The following is a 19520-nucleotide window of genomic DNA, read 5'->3' on the forward strand; positions in this document are numbered from 1 at the left end:
CAACAGTAAATATTCTTTGGAAGTTTTTCATTTCAAATTACACATACATTAAAAATAGATTGGGACAAAGATTATTTGCTTGCATTTACATCATTCAACTAGATGACTTCCTACTTCCTTCCTACCTCTGGCGGATTGGCTCCAGGATCCCCACAGATACCAAACCCACAGATCTCAAGTCCTTTATATAAATGTCCAAGATTTGCACATAATTGACACACATCATCCTATATACATTAAATCATCTCTAGATTAGATATCATGTCTAATACAGTACCTACCTACCACTTCATTTGCATAGATCATGTGTCGTACTCAGTGCAAGGCAAAGTTTTCAAGTTCAGCTTTTTGGAACTTTCTAAAATTCTTTTTTTCTGAGCATTTTTGACCCATGGTTAGTTTGACCTGGCAATGTGGAACCCATGGATATGGAGGGCCAACTACAATACAATTTTCTCTGTCATGGATTTCTTCTTTCAGGGATTTGGAGTCAAAATTTGTAAGGATATAGAGAACTGAGCTCATAAAAGTATATATATATATATATATATATACTTTTATGTATATATATATATATATATATATACTTTGATAGTGGGAGGATGTCAGGAAGGGGGAAAAACTATTAATAAGTAACCAGGCAGATGAAATTCCTTTGATAAAACATTCCAGGGGTTCTCTTATTTTTTTTCCTCATATAATTTAATATATATATATATATATTTTTTTTTTTTTTTTTCTTTTTGGCAGAGGGGCTACTGAGGATTGAACTCAGGGGCACTAAACCACTGAGCCACATCCCCAGCCCTATTTTGTATTTTATTTAGAGACAGGGTCACATTGAGTTGCTTAGCACCTCCCTTTTGCAAAGCTTGGCTCTGAACTCTAGATCCTCCTGCCTCAGCCTCCTGAGCTTCTGGGATTACTGGAGTGTACCATGCATCTGGTCTGTACTATTTATTTAGAAAAGAATTTTTCTTAATAAAGTGAGTTTATTAAATAATAATTGAGTTTTCTACGTTTACTTATCAAGAATATATAAGTGCCAAGTCAGAAAGTCTGATCAATCTGAGATGACAGTGGTGTCCTAGCAAAGACAAAGATATCAAATGATGAAGCCTCATAGTGAGTAAACACTGATTTCCATTAGATTTGGTCAAATACTGAATACAAATCTCCATTAAGTCTCTTTGGACTCCAAGGAAATAAAGAACATTTATAAAGACAGTCAGAGGGTCAGGAAACTAAAAGGAAGAGAGAGTCCCGGTAAAGCAGGATCTTGCTAGGGCCTCATCTCTTTGGCATCCTCACCAGATTGTCTGCAAGTGTTTCCTTTCTCACTAAAACCATGCTCCACCATCTACCAACTTTCCAGTCCAATATAGTCTGTTAGGTTATAATAAATGTTTCTAAGACATCAATGAGCTCCTGTGTGATCAGTAAATAGAATGAACTCAACAGTAACACAGAGTTGTTCTGGCTCCTAAGCACAGGCTCTGGGACAGCAGAAGTCAAAATTTAACCCTAAGGAGGAAAGGAAAATAATTCTCAGTCATTTCAGTTCTATTCTTAGAGAAATAAAAGGAGCATCTGCACCTGGGGCTCCTCCCTAGAGAGGTGTCCCCTGAAGTTTTGCATGACTCTGGGCCCTGGCAGGTTGCACTTCCTCCTATGCTCAAAGCTTCCCTCCCACCTGCTTTGTGCAGCACTCAAAAGAGAAAATACTGTTTGACTGCTTTTGTGTGGTTTTTAACATTCCCTCAAGCAGCCTCTACTGCTTGATGAGAGGTCACGCAGGTTATCCCTGGAGATACAATTACTGTTTTTGTTAGTGCTTTAGTTATAAAGATATATGTTTTGAGACTTTTTTCCTAAGCTTATTTTTACTGTAAATTCTGTTTTTTTAATGAACATTTTTGCAGAATGTACTGTTTTTCAGGAATATATATATATATATATAGCATTATAGTAGAAAGTCTGTACTTTATACTTATCAGACAGCTTATTATAATTAATTGTATCAGAGGAATTTTAAAAATGATTCCAAGCAATGACTGTGTTGACAATGAACCAAATTGCAAGAATTGAGTAAGATCATTTGACTCTCTTGAGTTCAGAATCTTTGAGTCATTTTAATTTGCAGGATATATTATTGGTTACTGTTTTAGAGAAGTAGAAGCTAACTTTTCATTTTCAAGGCTTAATGAACAATCATCCAAGAGCTGTGGAAGTTGAATAACAGGAAACTGCACTTGTTTTTCAAACCATTTGGCGACTGTAAGAAGCTGCTGGTCACAAAATGCCCGTCCAATAAATTGTAGTCCTATTGGCAACCCTTCACTTGAGAGGGACACAGGGATACTCACTGCTGGCAATCCTGAAGAAAAGAAGAAATTCATTAGTTGATTAATTCTCCGTCTTAAGAAACAGAGACCTCTTCTATTTTCTAGTGCTAGGAGGTCAAGGCAGAATAAGGTTTAAAACAATGAATAGTATACTATGTATTTTGCACAATGTTTTGTTTACATAACAATGTATCTTAGAAATCACTATCAGTTCACAGAGACCTTCATTTCTTTTTTATAGTTATATAGTACTCCATATTATGTGGTTTGCCATAATTCATTCAACCAGGCTTTTATGGTTGGGCATTTAGGTTGTTTTTAACATTTAGCTATTTTATATAATTCCCCAGTGTATAATACTTGTGTACACGCTTTTTGCTATTCTTGAAAGTTTTTTAGATGAAGAGGGATTACTTCATCAAAGGATAAATGCATACATAATTAGAAATTCCACTTCAAAGTAGCTGTACCAATTTGAATTTCCACCAGAAAAATGAGTGCTTCTTTTCCTACAGTCTTGCCAACAGAGTATGTTGTTGAGATTTTGAATTTTTTCCCATCCATTAGATAAATAGGAAGTAGCTCAGGGTAGTCTGAATTTCAGGTTTGAGGCAGAGAAAGCACAGGATCACAGGGCATCTTGCTATGCCATTAAAATAGTTTTCAAAAATTAAAATGGGAACAGGTCTAAAGGACTCATACAACTTGAAGTAACTTCTACTGGCCAAATTTAGGACAATTCAAGTATCAAAAACAATGACAATAATTGTTTATAATAAATTCAGTTTTGTAAAAAGAAAAAAGATTTCATTTAGAGAAATCTGCTCATTAATAAATGGATGCTAAATCTGGGTTCAAGATTACTAGGGAAGAAGATATTCACATGGTCCCAAGCATCACTTCATAAATTGCTTACAAACCATAAAAGGAAAAATGTACCTTTATAAGGATATTCTGGCAGTTAGCTCCTTAACCAAGTGGGACAAAATGATAGTAACTGTTTTGTGACATGAAAAGTATGTAGTATTTCTGCCAAAAAATGTTTAACTCAACCCAATTAGGAAGAAATTATGAATGGGATATTCTATAGGACAAGTAGACAGAACTCTTCAAAAAAAAAGAAAACAAACACTCAATGTGATTTAAGAGAAAACATTTTAACGATGGGTGATTTCTCATTAAAAGTTAAGCAGGACAGAAGAAAATGGCATGGCATTTTTTTGTGCCAAAGGTAAGAACTGTTGAACCAGAATCCTAGACCTGTAAAAAGAGTCTGTCTCTAAAAGTGAAAGGGAAATCGAGACATTTTCAGAAGGAAATCTGAGAAGATTTGCTGCCAGCAGGAACTACCCTAAAAGAATGGCCCCAGCAACTTCTACAAAAGGAAGGAAGTGATAAAAGCATCTTCATACTTTAGGAAGGAAGACTAATGCAGAAAACCCAAATATGGGTAATAAAATAGACTTTCCTTTTTCTGGAGTTTTTACATTATGTTGATGATTGAAACAAAAAATTCTAACACAGCCTGATGTGGCTCTAAAAAAAACATCAGAGGACATGGGGGGTGATATTCTAGATCTTAAAAAGATAATCATAAATGCAATATGACTGGAGAAAAAATAACACATAAAAGACATACAACATAAGAGATGTGAATATGAAATATATCAAATTATTACTGAATTATTATTTTCTTAGGTGGGACAATGAAATTGTGGTTATGTAGAATGCCTTATTCTTAGAAGATTCATGCTAACTTCTTTAGGCATGAAGTGTCATGATATCTAAAGTTTTCAAATGATCCAGTTAAGAGGTGTGTGTGTGTGTGTGTGTGTGTGTATACAGAGAGAGAAAGAGAAAGAAATGAGGTAAAACGTTAACAAGGATGATCTTAGCAAAGGGTATATCAATGTTCGCTATAGTATTATTTTTAAACTTTTCTGTAGGTTTAAGTATTTTCAAAATAAAAGTCAAAAAATACTAAGTGTATTAGTTCAGAAGGTATGTGTATGTTTGTGTGTGTGTACACACTGTGCACATAAGAATACATGCACACACACTCCTAAGTATTCCAGAAGGATAGGCTATTTCTTTGAGGGAACAATCTATCTAGAACCTAAATTCAAGACCAGGGCCCTGCCTAAAAATTTGAAGAAAATCAGAATACTCTTGAGGGATTCTCACCTGCCATATTTACAGCCTGTGTAAAATATCATCCTGGGCACTTCGTGTTCCTGTTGTCTTCTTTGATAAACTCCAAGTATGGTACTGCCTCACGCAGGGTGGTGGTGGGTGAGCAAGACATCCACGCCAGAGTTAAAAACATTCACAAAATCATTGCAATGAGGCGCCGCACCTTCTGTGCTTTGATGAAATAATTCTCATAGTTTCTGTGGGAAAAACATAGACAATATTTGAGGGACTTTATTTTTTTTAAAATAAATTCTCTTACATTAGGCTTCTTAGAGAACCACTGGATTCTTGACTTTTATGAGTAGGCCACCATTAAGATTTTTGGGGCTGGGGGTACCAGGGCACTCAACCACTGAGCCATAAGCCAGCACTATTTTATATTTTACTTAGAGACGGGTCTCACTGAGTGCTTAGCAACTCATTTTACGGAGGCTGAGTTGAACTCTCTATCCTCCGCTCAGCCTCCCAAGCCACTGGGATTACAGGTGTGTGCCACCATGCCCAGCACATTAAGATTCTTAATACATAAAGATGAGTTGTGTTCAACTCTTTTGTTTCTTTGAAAATTCATACATCTGGGCACTTAATTAATCAGAATTCACTACTAGATGCAATTTTACACATACAATCACAAAATATTAATTGTTCTAGAGACACTGCTAAACAAGAACATTCATTTGGGAGTGAAAAGATTGGATGCACAGCCATTAAATAAGCTTCCAAAAGTCATAAAGCTAGGCAGTGGTGTAAAGCAGGTAAGAACATAGGTTTCTAGAGGCTCATCCAATAAATATTCTTTCTATTATAATGTCTTATTTCATCTATTGTAAAATGATTCATTACAAGGACCCTCAAGTTTTGTAAAATTCTTATGTGCTATCTGAATTTGACACTGGGAAACACATCTAGGAAGAAGGTTCTACAAACAGAAACTGGGAAAAGCATACAGTGTTTGTCATTTTGAGTTTCATGGATAGCATAGTTTGAGAGTGGAGATATGAGATACAAGTAAGGATGCTTACTTTACTAAAAGATTAAGAGAAATGCTATACATAAAAGTGATCATATGTCAATGATGTAAAGAAAGGGAAGAAAACTTCAGATCTTTCTGAAGCTATTAAAGAAGGCTGTCAAAGGAACTAACTATTCTAATCCTCAATTTCCTCTACTGTAAAAATGGATATAGTATCTCCAGTCTCACCAAGGATCAAATAAAATGAGATAAAAATGTGAAATCTTTCTTACCCTAGAAAGATTTAGAGTACTGTAAAAATCGGATTCCTTACTACCACCATCTGACTACAGTGTATGGAGATACAAATGAAGGCATCACATGGAATTTACACAATATGTTGGGTATAGTGGCACATGTCTATAATCCCAGTTACTCAGGAGGCTGAGGCAGGAGGATTGCAAGTTCTGGTCAGTTGAGAAACTCAGTGAGATCCTGTCTCAAAATAAAAAAGAAAAGGACTAGAGATAAAACTCAGTGGTAAAGTGTCCCTGCGTTCAATCCCCCGTACCAAACCAAACCAAACTACACAGCAACAACAAAAGTTGGTATTTTAAATATTGTATTTGGGTTGGGGGTACAGCTCAGAGATAGACCTGGATTTGAGCCCCAGCACTAACTCCAAATATACAAAAATAATAGCATTCCCCAAACCTAAATTTTATAAAACTGATACTTTCTACTAATTTCCTTCCTATTTCATTTCTTTTTTCTTTTTCTTTTTGGTCTGAGGATTGAACCCAGGGTGTTTAACCACTGAGCCGCATCCCCAGCCCCCTCTTTTTTTCTAAATTTTAAAATTTTGAGACAAGGTCTCACTAAGTTGCTGAGGCTGGCTTTGAACTTGCCATACTCCTGCCTCAGCCTCCTGAGCCTCTGGGATTACATTACAGGTGTGTGTCGATATGCCCAGTCTCTTCCTACTTTAAATATGGTTGAAAAATAGCACTTCTGCTTCCATACATGATAGAGTATAGGAATGAGAGTTATCCTGTCTTCTTAAAAAACCCCCAAACTGAACAAAATATGTGAAACAACCATTTTTGGATATTAGGCAAAAGGCATCTGGGAGACAGTATACTTATGAGGAGAGGCAATGAGGTGAACCCTATCATTTCCCCAGCCTAATGCCTGGAGGTACTTTTTCAGCCCTTCATCCAGAGAGGAAAGACGCATACGCAGTTGGGGTGGAGGTAGTCTGAAGTTCAGGGAGAAAAAGATGGCAGCAATTTTCAAGGCGGTACTGAAAGGGAGAGTAGCACACAGAGAGCACAAGAGATGTGCAGAGAGATCCCTCAAGTCTCTGGCTCAGTATTGACCTGTGCATGAATAAGAAGACATCCCCAAGGTTGAGGAAAGAATCCCAAAAAGCAGGTCAAACATTTCTAAGCTCACACAGGCCTGGAAATAGTGCATGTTCCTAAAAGCCAAAGTAGAAAGACCTCAAAATGCACAAAGCATCTGGGAGAGTCTAGAGGATATGGCCTTAGAGTTAAATTAGCCCTACTCAAAGGTTTTCTGGATTCACACTAATGGAGCTTAAAAGGGAGGTTTGAAATGATCAAAAAGATTCCAAGCAACCACACCTTAACAAAGTATAACACTGTTTAAAAGAAACAACAAAAACCTGGCACATGACCATGTGAAATTCGATGTTTGGGTGTACAAATAAGCAGAAATATGATTCATAAGGGGGGGGAAGCAATTCATATAAAAGGGAAACTGAATAGAAATAACAGAATGTTGGAAATAAGAGCTAAGAACATAAAAAGGTATGTTCTGTATGTTCAAGATGTTAGAAGAAAACAAAATGATAAAGAAACTGAAGAGATAAGAAGACCTACTTGGAAATTCTAGATCTGAAAAATACAAAATATGATATAAAAAATATACCGAATAGAACTGACAGAATATTGATACTGTATAAGAAAAGATCAGTGGATCTCAAGATAATAATGGAAACTATCCAAAAGGAAGCACACACAGAAAAAAGATTAGGGGAATGAGCCATGAGACAACAGCAGCAGATTAACATACATACAAATGGTGTTCCAGAGGAGGGGAGAAGATTGAAAAAAATATATTAAGAAATAATGGTCAAAATTTCCCCAAATTTGATTAAAATTATAAACACACAGATTCAAAAAGTTCAAAAAATACCTAAGCAGAAGAAATATTCAAGAAACCACACCAAGGCACATCCTAAATTCCTAAAAACCAATGATAAAGAGAAAATCTTAAAACTAATCAGAGGGATAAAGTCACATTATACATAAGAAACTAAGATAAGAAAAACAATAGACTTCTAGAAACTAGGCAGGCCATAAGACAGTGGAACAAAACCTTTAAAGTACTGAAAGAAAATGCTTAACATCAATTTAGAATTTTAGATCCAAGAAAGTATCTTTTTCCAAATTAAAGGCAAAATAAAACCTTAACATATAAACAAAAGCTGAAAGATTTCACTGATAACAGGACAACACTATAAGAAATGTTAAAGGAAGTTCTTTAGACAGAAAACTATAACACAAGGAAATCTGAATACACACAACAGAGTAAAAGGCACCAGAAATAAATGTGTAGGCAAATATAATGCCTCTTGGCTGGGCCTGGTGGCACGCACCTTTAATCCCAGCGGCTCAGAAGGTTGAGGCAGGAGGATCATGAGTTTAAAACCAGCCTCAGCAACTTATCGAGGCCCTAAACAACTTAGGGAGACCCTGTCTCTAAATAAAACATAAAAAGGGTCAGGAATGTGGCTCAGTGGTTAAACACCCTTGGGTTTAATCTGTTACCAAAAAAAAACAAAACAAACAAACAAAAAAAAACCTCCCTTTTTCCTTGTTTTAAATTTCTTTAAGAGCAAATTTTATAGAAAAATGAAAGGCAGGAAAAGAGATTAGGAGAAAGAACTAGAAGACAGATAACAAGAAGACGACTTAAATGTGGTTAAAAAGTAATATTTATGCTAATTTTAAAAAAGATAAGCTGGGTACATGGTAATACCTGTAATCTCAGCTACCTCAAAAGCTGAGACAGAAGGATTCATAAGTTTGAGACTAGCCTGGGCAACCTAGGGGAACCCTATCTCAAAATAAAAAGGGATGGGGGTATAGCTCAGTGGTAGAGTGTTTGCCTAACATGCACAAAGCTCTGGGTTTGATTGCCAGTACTGCAAAATAAATAAAGAAATTTGAGATTCCTAACTCAAAGGTAACAGAATGATAAAATTCAAACAGAAGTAAATAAAGAAGTAAAAATGTTAAGACTTTTTCTATTTCTGGACATACAAGTTGACTTTTTATGATAAAAAATAACAAGTATCCCAAATCCCATTTTTCAAATCACTCATGTTCACCCCCACCCCATCACAAAACAAAACAAAAAACGAACAAGTTGACCCAAGTTGTAACTGCATCAGAAGCTAGGAAAACTACCAGTAATTCTTCCTTTTCTTAATAACCCCAGTTGGTAATCATGGAAGAAGCTTGCAAACTCCTCTCCTTCAATTTCTTTTTATGCTGTTACAGTGACCTATATAATCCATCAACTTTTGCCCTGACACATTCAATATGATTCTAATCAGTAATACATAGCAAATGTAACATCTTTAGCTTAATAAAGTCTTTGCTTAGAAAACTTCTTTACAATCTTTCACTTTTCCTACTCTAAGTCATTACAAGTACGTGGTCAATATGGAAAAGTGTCTTTTAATATGGAATATGATTAAATAATTTGGAAAAAAATGATCCTAACTTTGGTCCTGAGGGGATACACAGATGAATAAAATGCTTTCTGCCCTTGAATGCACAGAGTAAAACTTCAAAAAGCTACTCATTACAAAAACCATTCTTGCTTTTTCATATTTTTCATGTCCTCTAGACTCATTTAGTCTAGGGAGAAAGAATCCTATTCACAAGATCTTGAATAAACTTATATTAGAGAAAATTTAAGTAAGGGTCTCGGTAACTTGGAATTCTTTCTTGGAATAAACAAATACGTAGAACAAAGGAAAATTGAGTTGATTCACTAAATTTTTCAACAGATCACACTATAACTCCATGTTTAAGGCTCTAAAAACAAGCTAACAGCGGCTGGGGTTGTAGCCCAGTGGTAGAGTGCTTGCCTAGCACATGTGAGGCACTGGGTTTGATTCTCAGCACCACATATAAATAAATAAAATAAAGTTCCTTTGACAGCTACAAAAAATATTCAAACAAACAAACAAACAAACAAAAAAAACAAGCTAATAGGCAATAACAGCCACAGAATAAGTAATGAGGTTAAAATCTTCCAGGGTTTTGTTTAGTTTATACCAATCATTTAGCTAGAGCATCAATTAAAAAACATTTTTTTAATAACTAGCAACTGAAAGTGCCATAAGTAGGCCTTTTCTAATTCAAATCACAAGGATTTTATTTTAGTAAATATCTTGGCTTATAAGACCTGATAGACATACTAATAACTTATTCTTGACCTTTAAGAATGGGGAAATGCTTAAACTAATTGTCTTACTCTTTTAATAAGAAAAAGTTTCCCGAGAGAATTCTTCCTCGCACCACATCATTGAACCCTTCTCTTCTGGTTGCAGCATACATGGCTTCAGTAGACACATTAATGTCACATCGGTGACCTGAAAACAAAAAAAGAGATGTATGATACTTGCAAAAAGAAGTAAAATTTGGCTAAAAACTGGCAAAGATTCAGACTTTTATGACCAATACTATAAGTTAGGGAACATAATTACTAGTTTCTTTTCTCTATCAGTGACAGAACTGATCATGGAGAGAAAGAAAAACAATCAAGAAAGAAATTTCATTTGCTTACTCCCTCATCCATCATCTACCCACCCATCCATCCATCATCCAAATATTCAAACATTACTAAGCTCCTCCCATATTTCAGGTACTACATTAGATGGGTTTAACACACAAAGACAAGATACTATTCATTCAAAATAGTCAAAGTCTAGAGAAGTGAAAAGAACATCCTGAGACATTTAGATGAATAGCATATGTACAATGTTAAAATGATAAGGTAAAACGATTCACTGATTTACTTTCTGAATCATTAATACTATCTCAGGCAAGAATTCTTTATTATTGTAAGTTAAAATTTCAAATGTCATAAGAACAGCTATGCTAAAAAATCCAAAAAACTAGCTGGGCCCTGCGGTACATGTCTGCAATCCCAGCTACTTGGGAGGCAGGAGGATAACAAGTTCAAGGCCAGACTAGGCAACAGATTGAGACCCTGTCTCAAAATAAATTAAAAAGGGCTGAGGATGTAGCTCATTGATAAAGTGGCCCTGGGTTCAATTCCCAGTATCCCCCCACAAAGGGAAAAAAAAAAAAAAAAAAAAAACAACAGAAACAGCCATCTTACCATATTCTAGCCCATCAAATCTTGCCATATTTGATGCCACTTCTGATGTGCACAGTACATGGTACAGATAATTGAATAACAGTGTGGGGCAGGGATACTTCTATCACTTTGGCTCCCTCAGACTCAAAGAGATCAGCAGCTTGGACCAGAGAGATCGTACTTCGCTTGATAATTCTGGTACAAGATATTCCTTACAGAAAAAAATCAGATACAGAACTGGAACACTGGTACAGTTTTATAAAAATTTGTATACCAGGACTTCTGGCAATACCTTTGAAATATGGATTGTATTGCTGGCAGGTTGCTAGAAAGACCAAACTAAGATTGTTTAAGACATGATTAACCTGGTACTAAATATGAGCTGGATATAACAATTTAAAAATTGGAGATCTGGTTGGGGAACTCATATCTGTTAAATGTACATTATGTTCAGAGATGCAGCTAGATGCTTTTAAACATTCTCTCATCCTTTTATGAATTTATGAAGGAGAAGTACTGAAACTAGAGAAGTTAAGTAACTTTCCTAATGTTATATAGCAGGTTAGTAGAGGATTCTAGGATTCTAAACTAGGTCTGCTTATAAAGCCTATATGCTCTCATTCTTTTAAAAGAAGGTAACCTCAATGGAAGACTTTAAAGAAAGTAGCATTTCTCAAAAGTACTGGTCACCTGAGGGCAATTTTTGTCTCCTTTTCTCAACCAAGGAACATTTGTAATGTCTACAGACATTTTTGGTTGTGAGGTTGTGGTGGTGGTAAGAATGATATTTGGTATCCAGGGGTAGAGACCAATGACGCTGTTAAACTTCTTATAGTGCAGTATAGTCTCCCACAACAAACATTATTCAGCCCCAAACACCAATTGTACTGAGATTGATGTTGGGGGTAATTCTAAATGATTTCTGAAAGGTTTTAAGCATTATTATATTACTAGGTTTAATTATTTTTATTTTTAAAAGGTCAGTAATTTAAAATTATATCTACAATATAATGACTTATTTAACTGTAATTATAATAGGTATAGTAGTAGTAATAATAGTAAAGATAACATTTAATAAGCTTTACTATGCAAGGTATGCTTTTGGGCTACATCTTTTACATTAGGGATTAGCAAACTGTGGCCTGTGGGCCAGATGTTACCAGTTGGTTATTTTTTTTTGGCAGGTGGGGGGACATTATTGGGAATTGAAGCCAGGGTTGCTTTACCACTTAGTTATGTCCCCAGTGATTTTTATTTTGACACAGGATCTAAGTTGCTAAGGGTCTCACTAAATGCTGAGGCTGGCCTCCAATTTGTAATCCTCTTGCCTCAGGTCTCCAGAGTCTCTGGATTATATAGCTACTACACCTGGCCAGTCAGCTATTTTTGAAAATAAATTTTATTAGAACTGGTTATGGTGATACATGCCTATAATCCCAGTGACTCAGGAGGCTGAACCAGGAGGACTCCAAGTTTCAAGGCTAATCTGGTAACTTGGTAGGATGCTGTCTCAAATAAAATCAAAAGGGGTAAGGGAGGTAGCTCAGTGGTAGAATGCATGTCTAGAACATGCATAGTCCTGGTTTCAATTCCTAGTATCATAAAAAACAAACAAAAGTTTAATTGGAACATAAACATACTCTGTTTACATGTTTTCTGTAGCAGCTTTTTCACTATTTTTTATTTTTCACATCTGGTTCTGCTTTTGCATTATAATGGCTGAGTTAAAAAGACTGTCTAAAAAAAAAGATTTGATTTCAAGATTTTATGTTTATGGTAGCTTTATAGCTTTTATAGATAACTATTAAAGGAAAATATGTCATAGTTAAAAAAAAAAAAAGACTGTCTAGTCCACAATAATCTATTTATTATCTAGCTTCTGACAGAAAATGTTTACAGACTCTTGTTTTACATGATAATCTAATTTAATCCTCATGACTCTCTGAGGTCAATATTTTTATTATCCCATTTTGCAAATGGGGAAATTGGGTTTAGAGAGATTAAATCATATGTTCAAATCACATGGCTAATAAAAATGGCAGTATAGGGATACGAAACCAACCAATTGCCTCCCAAGACTGTGCTCTGTATTTGACTTCATAGTTTTTCTGTGGAGTAATGAAAGAAACAAGTTACCTTTGGAATTCCTATACATAGCTTGCTCACATCTGTCAAAGTGGGAAGAATAAATGATTTAACAGGTTCCTGTACTGTGGTAGAATCTTTGGGTCATGTCCAGCCAGTATATCTATAAAGGGAACACTTATGAGTGACAGATATATTATTCAACAGTAAATAATTTCAAGTGATAAGGAATAAGATAAATACCCAACACAATTGCTGTATCATCCACATATCTGGTTAAGATTCCTGGCACATCCATTGAATTTACCAGGGGAATAAGACCATGACGGGACACTAATCCATAGCTTGGTTTGAAACCAACAAGCCCACAGTGGGCAGCAGGATTTCTGGTTGATCCTCCAGTATCTGATCCTAAAGCCCTGGAATTTAAATGGAAGAATGACATATCTCTAATTATATTTGGTATCTATGCTTTTAAATGTATATTTTTAACATGTCATTTCCCTTATTATAAAAAGTAACACATACTCAGAATTCATAATGTATAGAAAACGGTAAAGAAATAATGAAATATTCTGCAAACAATGTTAACATTTTGGCATATTAAACTCCTTTTTAAATACATTTTTCTTTCATAGCTGAGATCATTCTATAGTCATAAGTTTCCATCTTTTTTGCTTATCATGAGCTTTTACTGTCATTAAAATTCCTTCAGATTTAAAGTATATATAATATTCCATCTTATAAATTGGTGATTCTCAGTATTTTAAAGCACAACCTCCTATTGATACACATACTAATTTTATATCTTCCTTTGATGCTACTTATATTTAAGATAAATCAAATTAAGGCAATTTTATAGTATGCTTCTACAACCTAAATTCAGATAGAGCCCTTTTCCTACAGAGATCAAATTTATGTAAACATTTATGTGGGTTCCAACTGAAATAATAACTATGTAACGAACGACTATAATGAACATCTTTAAACATAAATATTTGCCCATATGTCTGATTACTTTTAGGCTGGCTTCCAAGAAGTCTGCTTAATGGATGAAATGATCTGTTTCTTGTTGTGAGAATTTGTGATATATATGATCAAATTAGTTGTCAGGAAAATTCTGCCAATTCATATTCTCAACTGGAATGAATCCAAATGTTTTAATGTTTCAGTACCATCACTAAATATTAGTGATTCAAAATTTTTTTGTTAACTCACTAACCAAAATTTTGTATATGCACATTTCTGAATAATTTTTCACATTTACTTGTATTTGCATACCCAACTATGAAAAAGGACTATTCATTACTTTTTTCCCCCCATTTCTTGCAGTACAAGGGATTGAACCCTGTGGTGCTCTACCACTAAGCTACACCCCCAGCCCTTTTATTTTGAGATAGGGCTTTTATTTTGCTAAGTTGCTGAAGGTCCTCCTGCCTCAGCTTCCCAAGCAGTTGAATGGGTGTGTTCCACTGTACCCAGATGTGCCTGTTCTTTCCTCTGTCCACTCACCTACGAAGTGTGTGCTATTCTTATTTAAAAACAAAAACCAAAAAACTACCCTTGAGGACATTATGCTAGGTGAAACAGTCCAGTCACAAAAATACAAATGCCCATTTACACGAGGTACCTACAGTAATCAGATTCAGACAGCAAGTAGAGGGGTGTTACCAGGGACAGGGAGGAGGGTTAATGGTTACAGAGTTTCCATTTTACAAGATGAAAAGGGGATTATTTGTCTATTACAGAACTGCACATTTAAAATAGTTAAGATGGCATATCTTATATGCATTTTACCATAATTAAAGTAAAATTTTAAACATTATTTCAGGAAAAAAAAGTTTGTTTTTTTTTTTTCAGTAGAAAAATAGTACTTATCTACTGCAAAAATTAAAATGTAACTATATGATAGAGAATAACATTTCCCTTCACACAGTCCCCATAATGGTCATGTACTACTTTTAACATACTTTATCTAGACACTTCCAGGTAATGACTGATATCCATACCTGTGTGATTATTATTTTAATAGAAACAGGGTCACACTGTACATACTGTTCAGTAACTTGTTTTCACTTAACAATGCATCCTGGATCACTTTCCATGTCACTATATGTAGCCCTATCATTCTTTTTAGAGGCTACATAGTATTCCAAGAATCTTTCTGTTATAAAAACTATGATAGAAAGTTGGGGAACAAAACAGAATACTTTACAGTTTGGAACACATTCACTCCAAAGTTATCTTTGGTCAGTGCTTCTACAGATTATATTTAAAGTGAAGTGTTGGCTAAGTGACATTCCTAAAATAACATGACACTTGTGCTCTATAGAAAATGGAATTTATATTTCCTTTCTCACCAAGTCCATTAAGCCACAAAATCAGACTGTTGCTTTAACAATTTAAAAAGATACATTCTCTTATTAGCATTCACTGACGGCTGTGTAAAAGTGAAACCTACATTTCCATAGGAATTATGTGTCAAAATGCCATCTTCTCAAAGCACATTCAGAAAGATGGAACACTAAGTGGGCTGATGAGGATAGGAAAAAAAAAAGCACCTAATCCTGCAATTCTAACTTGTCAGAACTCTCATTAATATTAATGCAATGCTATAAAAATTCCACAGAGATAAAATGAAATGGGTTTACTTGTTAACAAGATTTCAGGAAAACTAAAAAAAAAAAAAAAAAAAATTCTAAAGAAACTAAATCTCTGTAGCTAAAGAATAGAAATAATTTATTGGATGCAATGTTTGTGAAAGAGCTTAGTTTTGGTGGATAATTAAAGAGAGATAAAATACATATAGTATTACTGAAGAAACACATTCAATTTGGTTAAAACTGAGATTGATAAAATAATAACAGCCATAATTACTTACTTTCATTTAGGTGGTTAAGAAATGCTTTAAAAATGGGACTTAAAATACAATGGATGGATTCTTACCAAATACAAATATGACAGACAAACAGAATCAGCTATTAACAAGGTTTAAAAAACTTTACCTAATGATAAATATTTTTAGTTGTAGATTTATGAAAATATTTTAAATATCCAATTGATAATATTAGGATTTTTTTTCTTTTTAAAGTCAGATTTAGCTGAAGGATAAACCATTTCTAAAAGCTCAGCAGCCTTGACCTAAAACCATGGAGTACCTAAATATCTGCAGTGAACAGACATTAAAATAAATTATTTCAAAAGTAAAATTCAATGTGGTTCATTTATGCTCAACACTTAATTCTGTAAGATCCATAAAATCTGTTTTTAAGAAAACCGGATATTATAGAGGAAGAGTTTAAATATTATTTTAAGTTAAGTTAAATGTATAAGAGCAATAGTGTGAAGGACAGTGAGTAAATGCAAAAGATATAATTTGATATATGATTGAGGCACAAATAACTGACTGAAAGAAATTCAAATGCCAGGGTATGAACTGCTCCGTTGTTGGGTTGTGCATATGGTTTGTGGACTATTTGTATTTGCATGGGTCTTAAAGTACAGATAAAAGCATCTTACGCAAAGCATGTGAACGTTGATACGGCAGCCGCACTCCCGCCTGAGCTTCCTCCAGTTATTAGCCAGTTTGAATCCTCACTCTCACCGTGGGGGATTCTGCTGCTTCTTTTCTCTATTTGTTTTGAGTAACTCCAGGGGTTTTTAACTGGTCCAAATACACCATCTGTGCTTCCAGATCTGAGATGAAAAAGTGAAGTGATTTACCTTAGTAGAAGTTCATTTATGTGAAAATCTCATCTTCTGAGACAATTATTTGTTTCTGACACTCACTGCGCTTTCCAGTTAATCCAGTGCAGCTTGAACTGGAAAGGCAGGAAGCCTGCTCAGATGTAGCTGTCACTAATTACAGTTGAGTTGGGAGATGGGAAAGGAGAACACTTGTGGTATTGAGAAAACTAGTCTGCTCAGAAGGATTTTATACCAGTCAACTAAAAATGATCTCCCTTGTAAATTAAGGTCTTTCAGTTGAAAAGAGACACATTCAAATAGTTAAGAAGTCTTATTAATGGATCCCTCCATTAATAAGAAGTTTTAAGAAAAGCATTAGAAGTGGAATATTAACTTATTTTTAAACAAATTTTATTCTTAAATTACAAAAATCAATATGTGAAGCACTTTGTACCCTTGAACCAGATGCACCTATTGTTAATATTTGGTCCCATTTGCTTTATCACTTGCACACTCTGTGTACATAAACACTTTTTTTCTGAACCACTTAGAGGTAATGTATAGATAATGTGACCTTGACCTTTAATACGCTAGTATGTATTTTGTATGCATTTCCTAAAAATAAGAACATTTTGTTATACAGTCCACAGTACAGTTATCAATCACATTAAAATTCATATCTACAATAATCTACTGTATGTAATCCAACTGCCAGTTGATTCAGTAATGTACTTTATAGCATTTTATTCTTTTCCAAGATCAAGTCTAATGGCAGGTATTGTATTTAGTTATTATTGTCTCTTTAGCCTCTTTCAATTTTCTTTTAAAAAATCCTTTATCAGTCAATAGACATTGGGTTATTTCCAGTTTGGGACAATTATCAATAAAGCTACTATAGATACTGTATTGAAAGGTCCTAGCCAGTGCTTTTGTGTACATATAAATCTTGGGTAAATACATAGGACTGAGACCACAGGGTTGTATAGTAAGTATATGTTCACTTTTATTAGAAACTACTGAACTTTTCCAAAATGGTTATACATTTTGCATTGCCTACCAGCATGTGAGAATAATTTTTAGTTGACTGGGATGATCAATTGGGATAAAATCCTTTCTGAGCAGGAAATTGCTCTGCATTCTGGTCAATAATTGATATTGTCATTTTGTCAAGACATTCTAATAGGTGTATGTATTTCAATGTGGTTTTAATTTGCATTTCCCTAATAACTAGTGACATTAAGAATTTTTTCGGGCTGGGGAGAGCTCAGTCGGTAGACTGCTTGCCTTGCAAGCACAAGGTCCTGGGTTTGATCCCCAGCACCGGAAAGAAAAAAAAAAAAAAAAAGAATTTTTTCATGCATTTATGAACTACACATCAACTTTAATGAAATGTCTATTTAAATCTTTTGCCCATTTTGTAAAAAATTTGATTTTTTCTTATTGTTGAGTTGGAAAAGGTTTTCTATAGTTTGGATACCATTTCTTTCTCAGACATACTTTTTCTTTTGTATAGATGTCACTATATCTTTATTTATTTTTATGCAGTGCTGAGGATCGAACACAAAGACTCACACATGCTAGGCAACTGCTCTACCACTGAGCTACAGCTACAGCCCTCAGACATACGTTTTCTCTGTTGCTGATTTTTCATTCTTTGGTACTATATTTTGAAGAACAGATTCTTAATTAATTAATTATTATTATCATTATTTTGAGTGCTGGGGACCAGACCCAGAGCCTTATGCAAGCACTGACCACTAAATAATATTCCAGGCCCATAAGTTCTTAATTTTAATAAAGTCCAATTTATCAAATCGTTAAATGAATTTGGTCATTACGTGCCTTTAAAAAATCTTTGTATACCAAATTCATTCTACAAAGCCAGTATCACTCTGATATCAAAACCAGATAAGAATACATCAAGGAAAGAAAACTACAGACTAATACCCCTGATGAACTTAGATGCAAAACTTCTTAACAAAGTATAAGCAAATTGTATTCAACAACATATTAAGAAGTTTGTACATCATGACTAACTTGGTTTTATCTCAGGGTTGCAAGGATATGCAAATTAATAAGTATAATTCACCACCTAAACAATAATCATAGTCATCTTAAGAGATGCAGAGAATATCTTTGACAAAATTCAGCATCCATTCATGATAAAAACACTGAAGAAATTGGGGATACAAGAAACTTACCTCCACATCATAGAGGCTATATATGACAAACCCAAAGCCAACATCATAGTGAAAGGGGAAAATCTGAAAGCATTTCTTTTAAAATTTGGAAAAAAGACAAGGATGTCCACTCTCACCATTTCTACTCAATATACTACCAGGAATTCTAGTCAGAGCTATTAGGCGAGGGAAAAAATGGGAAGGAAGAAGTCATATTATCACTATTTGCAGATGATATAGTCCTGTAGTTAGGAGATCTAAAAAGTTCCACCAGATGACTGCTAGAGCTAATAAACAAACTCAACAAAGAAGCACATAACAAAATTAACACACAAAAATCAATAGCTTTCCTATACACCAAAATGAATCTGCTGATAAAGAAATCAGGAAAAAAATTCCATTCACACTAACCTTAAAACAAACAAACAGACAAACAAATAGTAACAATAACAACAAAAAAATTAGGAATAAGACTAACCAAGGAGATGAAAAATCTCTACAATGAAAAATATAGAACACAGAAGAAAGGAATTGAAAAAGACACAAGAAGATGGAAAGACCTTCCACATTCATGGACAGAGGCAGAATCAATATTGTTAAAAACGGTCACCCTACCAAAAACAATATATAGATTCAATCCAATTCTCATTGAAA

General features: G+C 34.5%; 1 protein-coding gene across 1 annotated transcript in view; it reads right to left on the bottom strand.

Moving 5' to 3' along the window:
* Window positions 1-813: 813 nt before the first annotated feature.
* Qrsl1 (glutaminyl-tRNA amidotransferase subunit QRSL1) overlaps window positions 814-19520 on the bottom strand; it is a 29785-nt gene continuing 11078 nt past the window's right edge. Inside the window, 12 exon segments of the mRNA XM_053743424.1 lie at window positions 814-2377; window positions 4530-4635; window positions 4637-4686; window positions 4689-4735; window positions 10066-10183; window positions 10936-11003; window positions 11005-11074; window positions 11077-11125; window positions 13051-13139; window positions 13142-13162; window positions 13243-13418; window positions 16519-16695. Coding sequence (XP_053599399.1) covers window positions 2157-2377; window positions 4530-4635; window positions 4637-4686; window positions 4689-4735; window positions 10066-10183; window positions 10936-11003; window positions 11005-11074; window positions 11077-11125; window positions 13051-13139; window positions 13142-13162; window positions 13243-13418; window positions 16519-16695 — 1192 coding nt within the window. The 3' untranslated portion in view covers window positions 814-2156.

Source organism: Sciurus carolinensis, chromosome 7 (assembly GCF_902686445.1).
Source record: "Sciurus carolinensis chromosome 7, mSciCar1.2, whole genome shotgun sequence".
Lineage (NCBI taxonomy): Eukaryota > Metazoa > Chordata > Mammalia > Rodentia > Sciuridae > Sciurus > Sciurus carolinensis.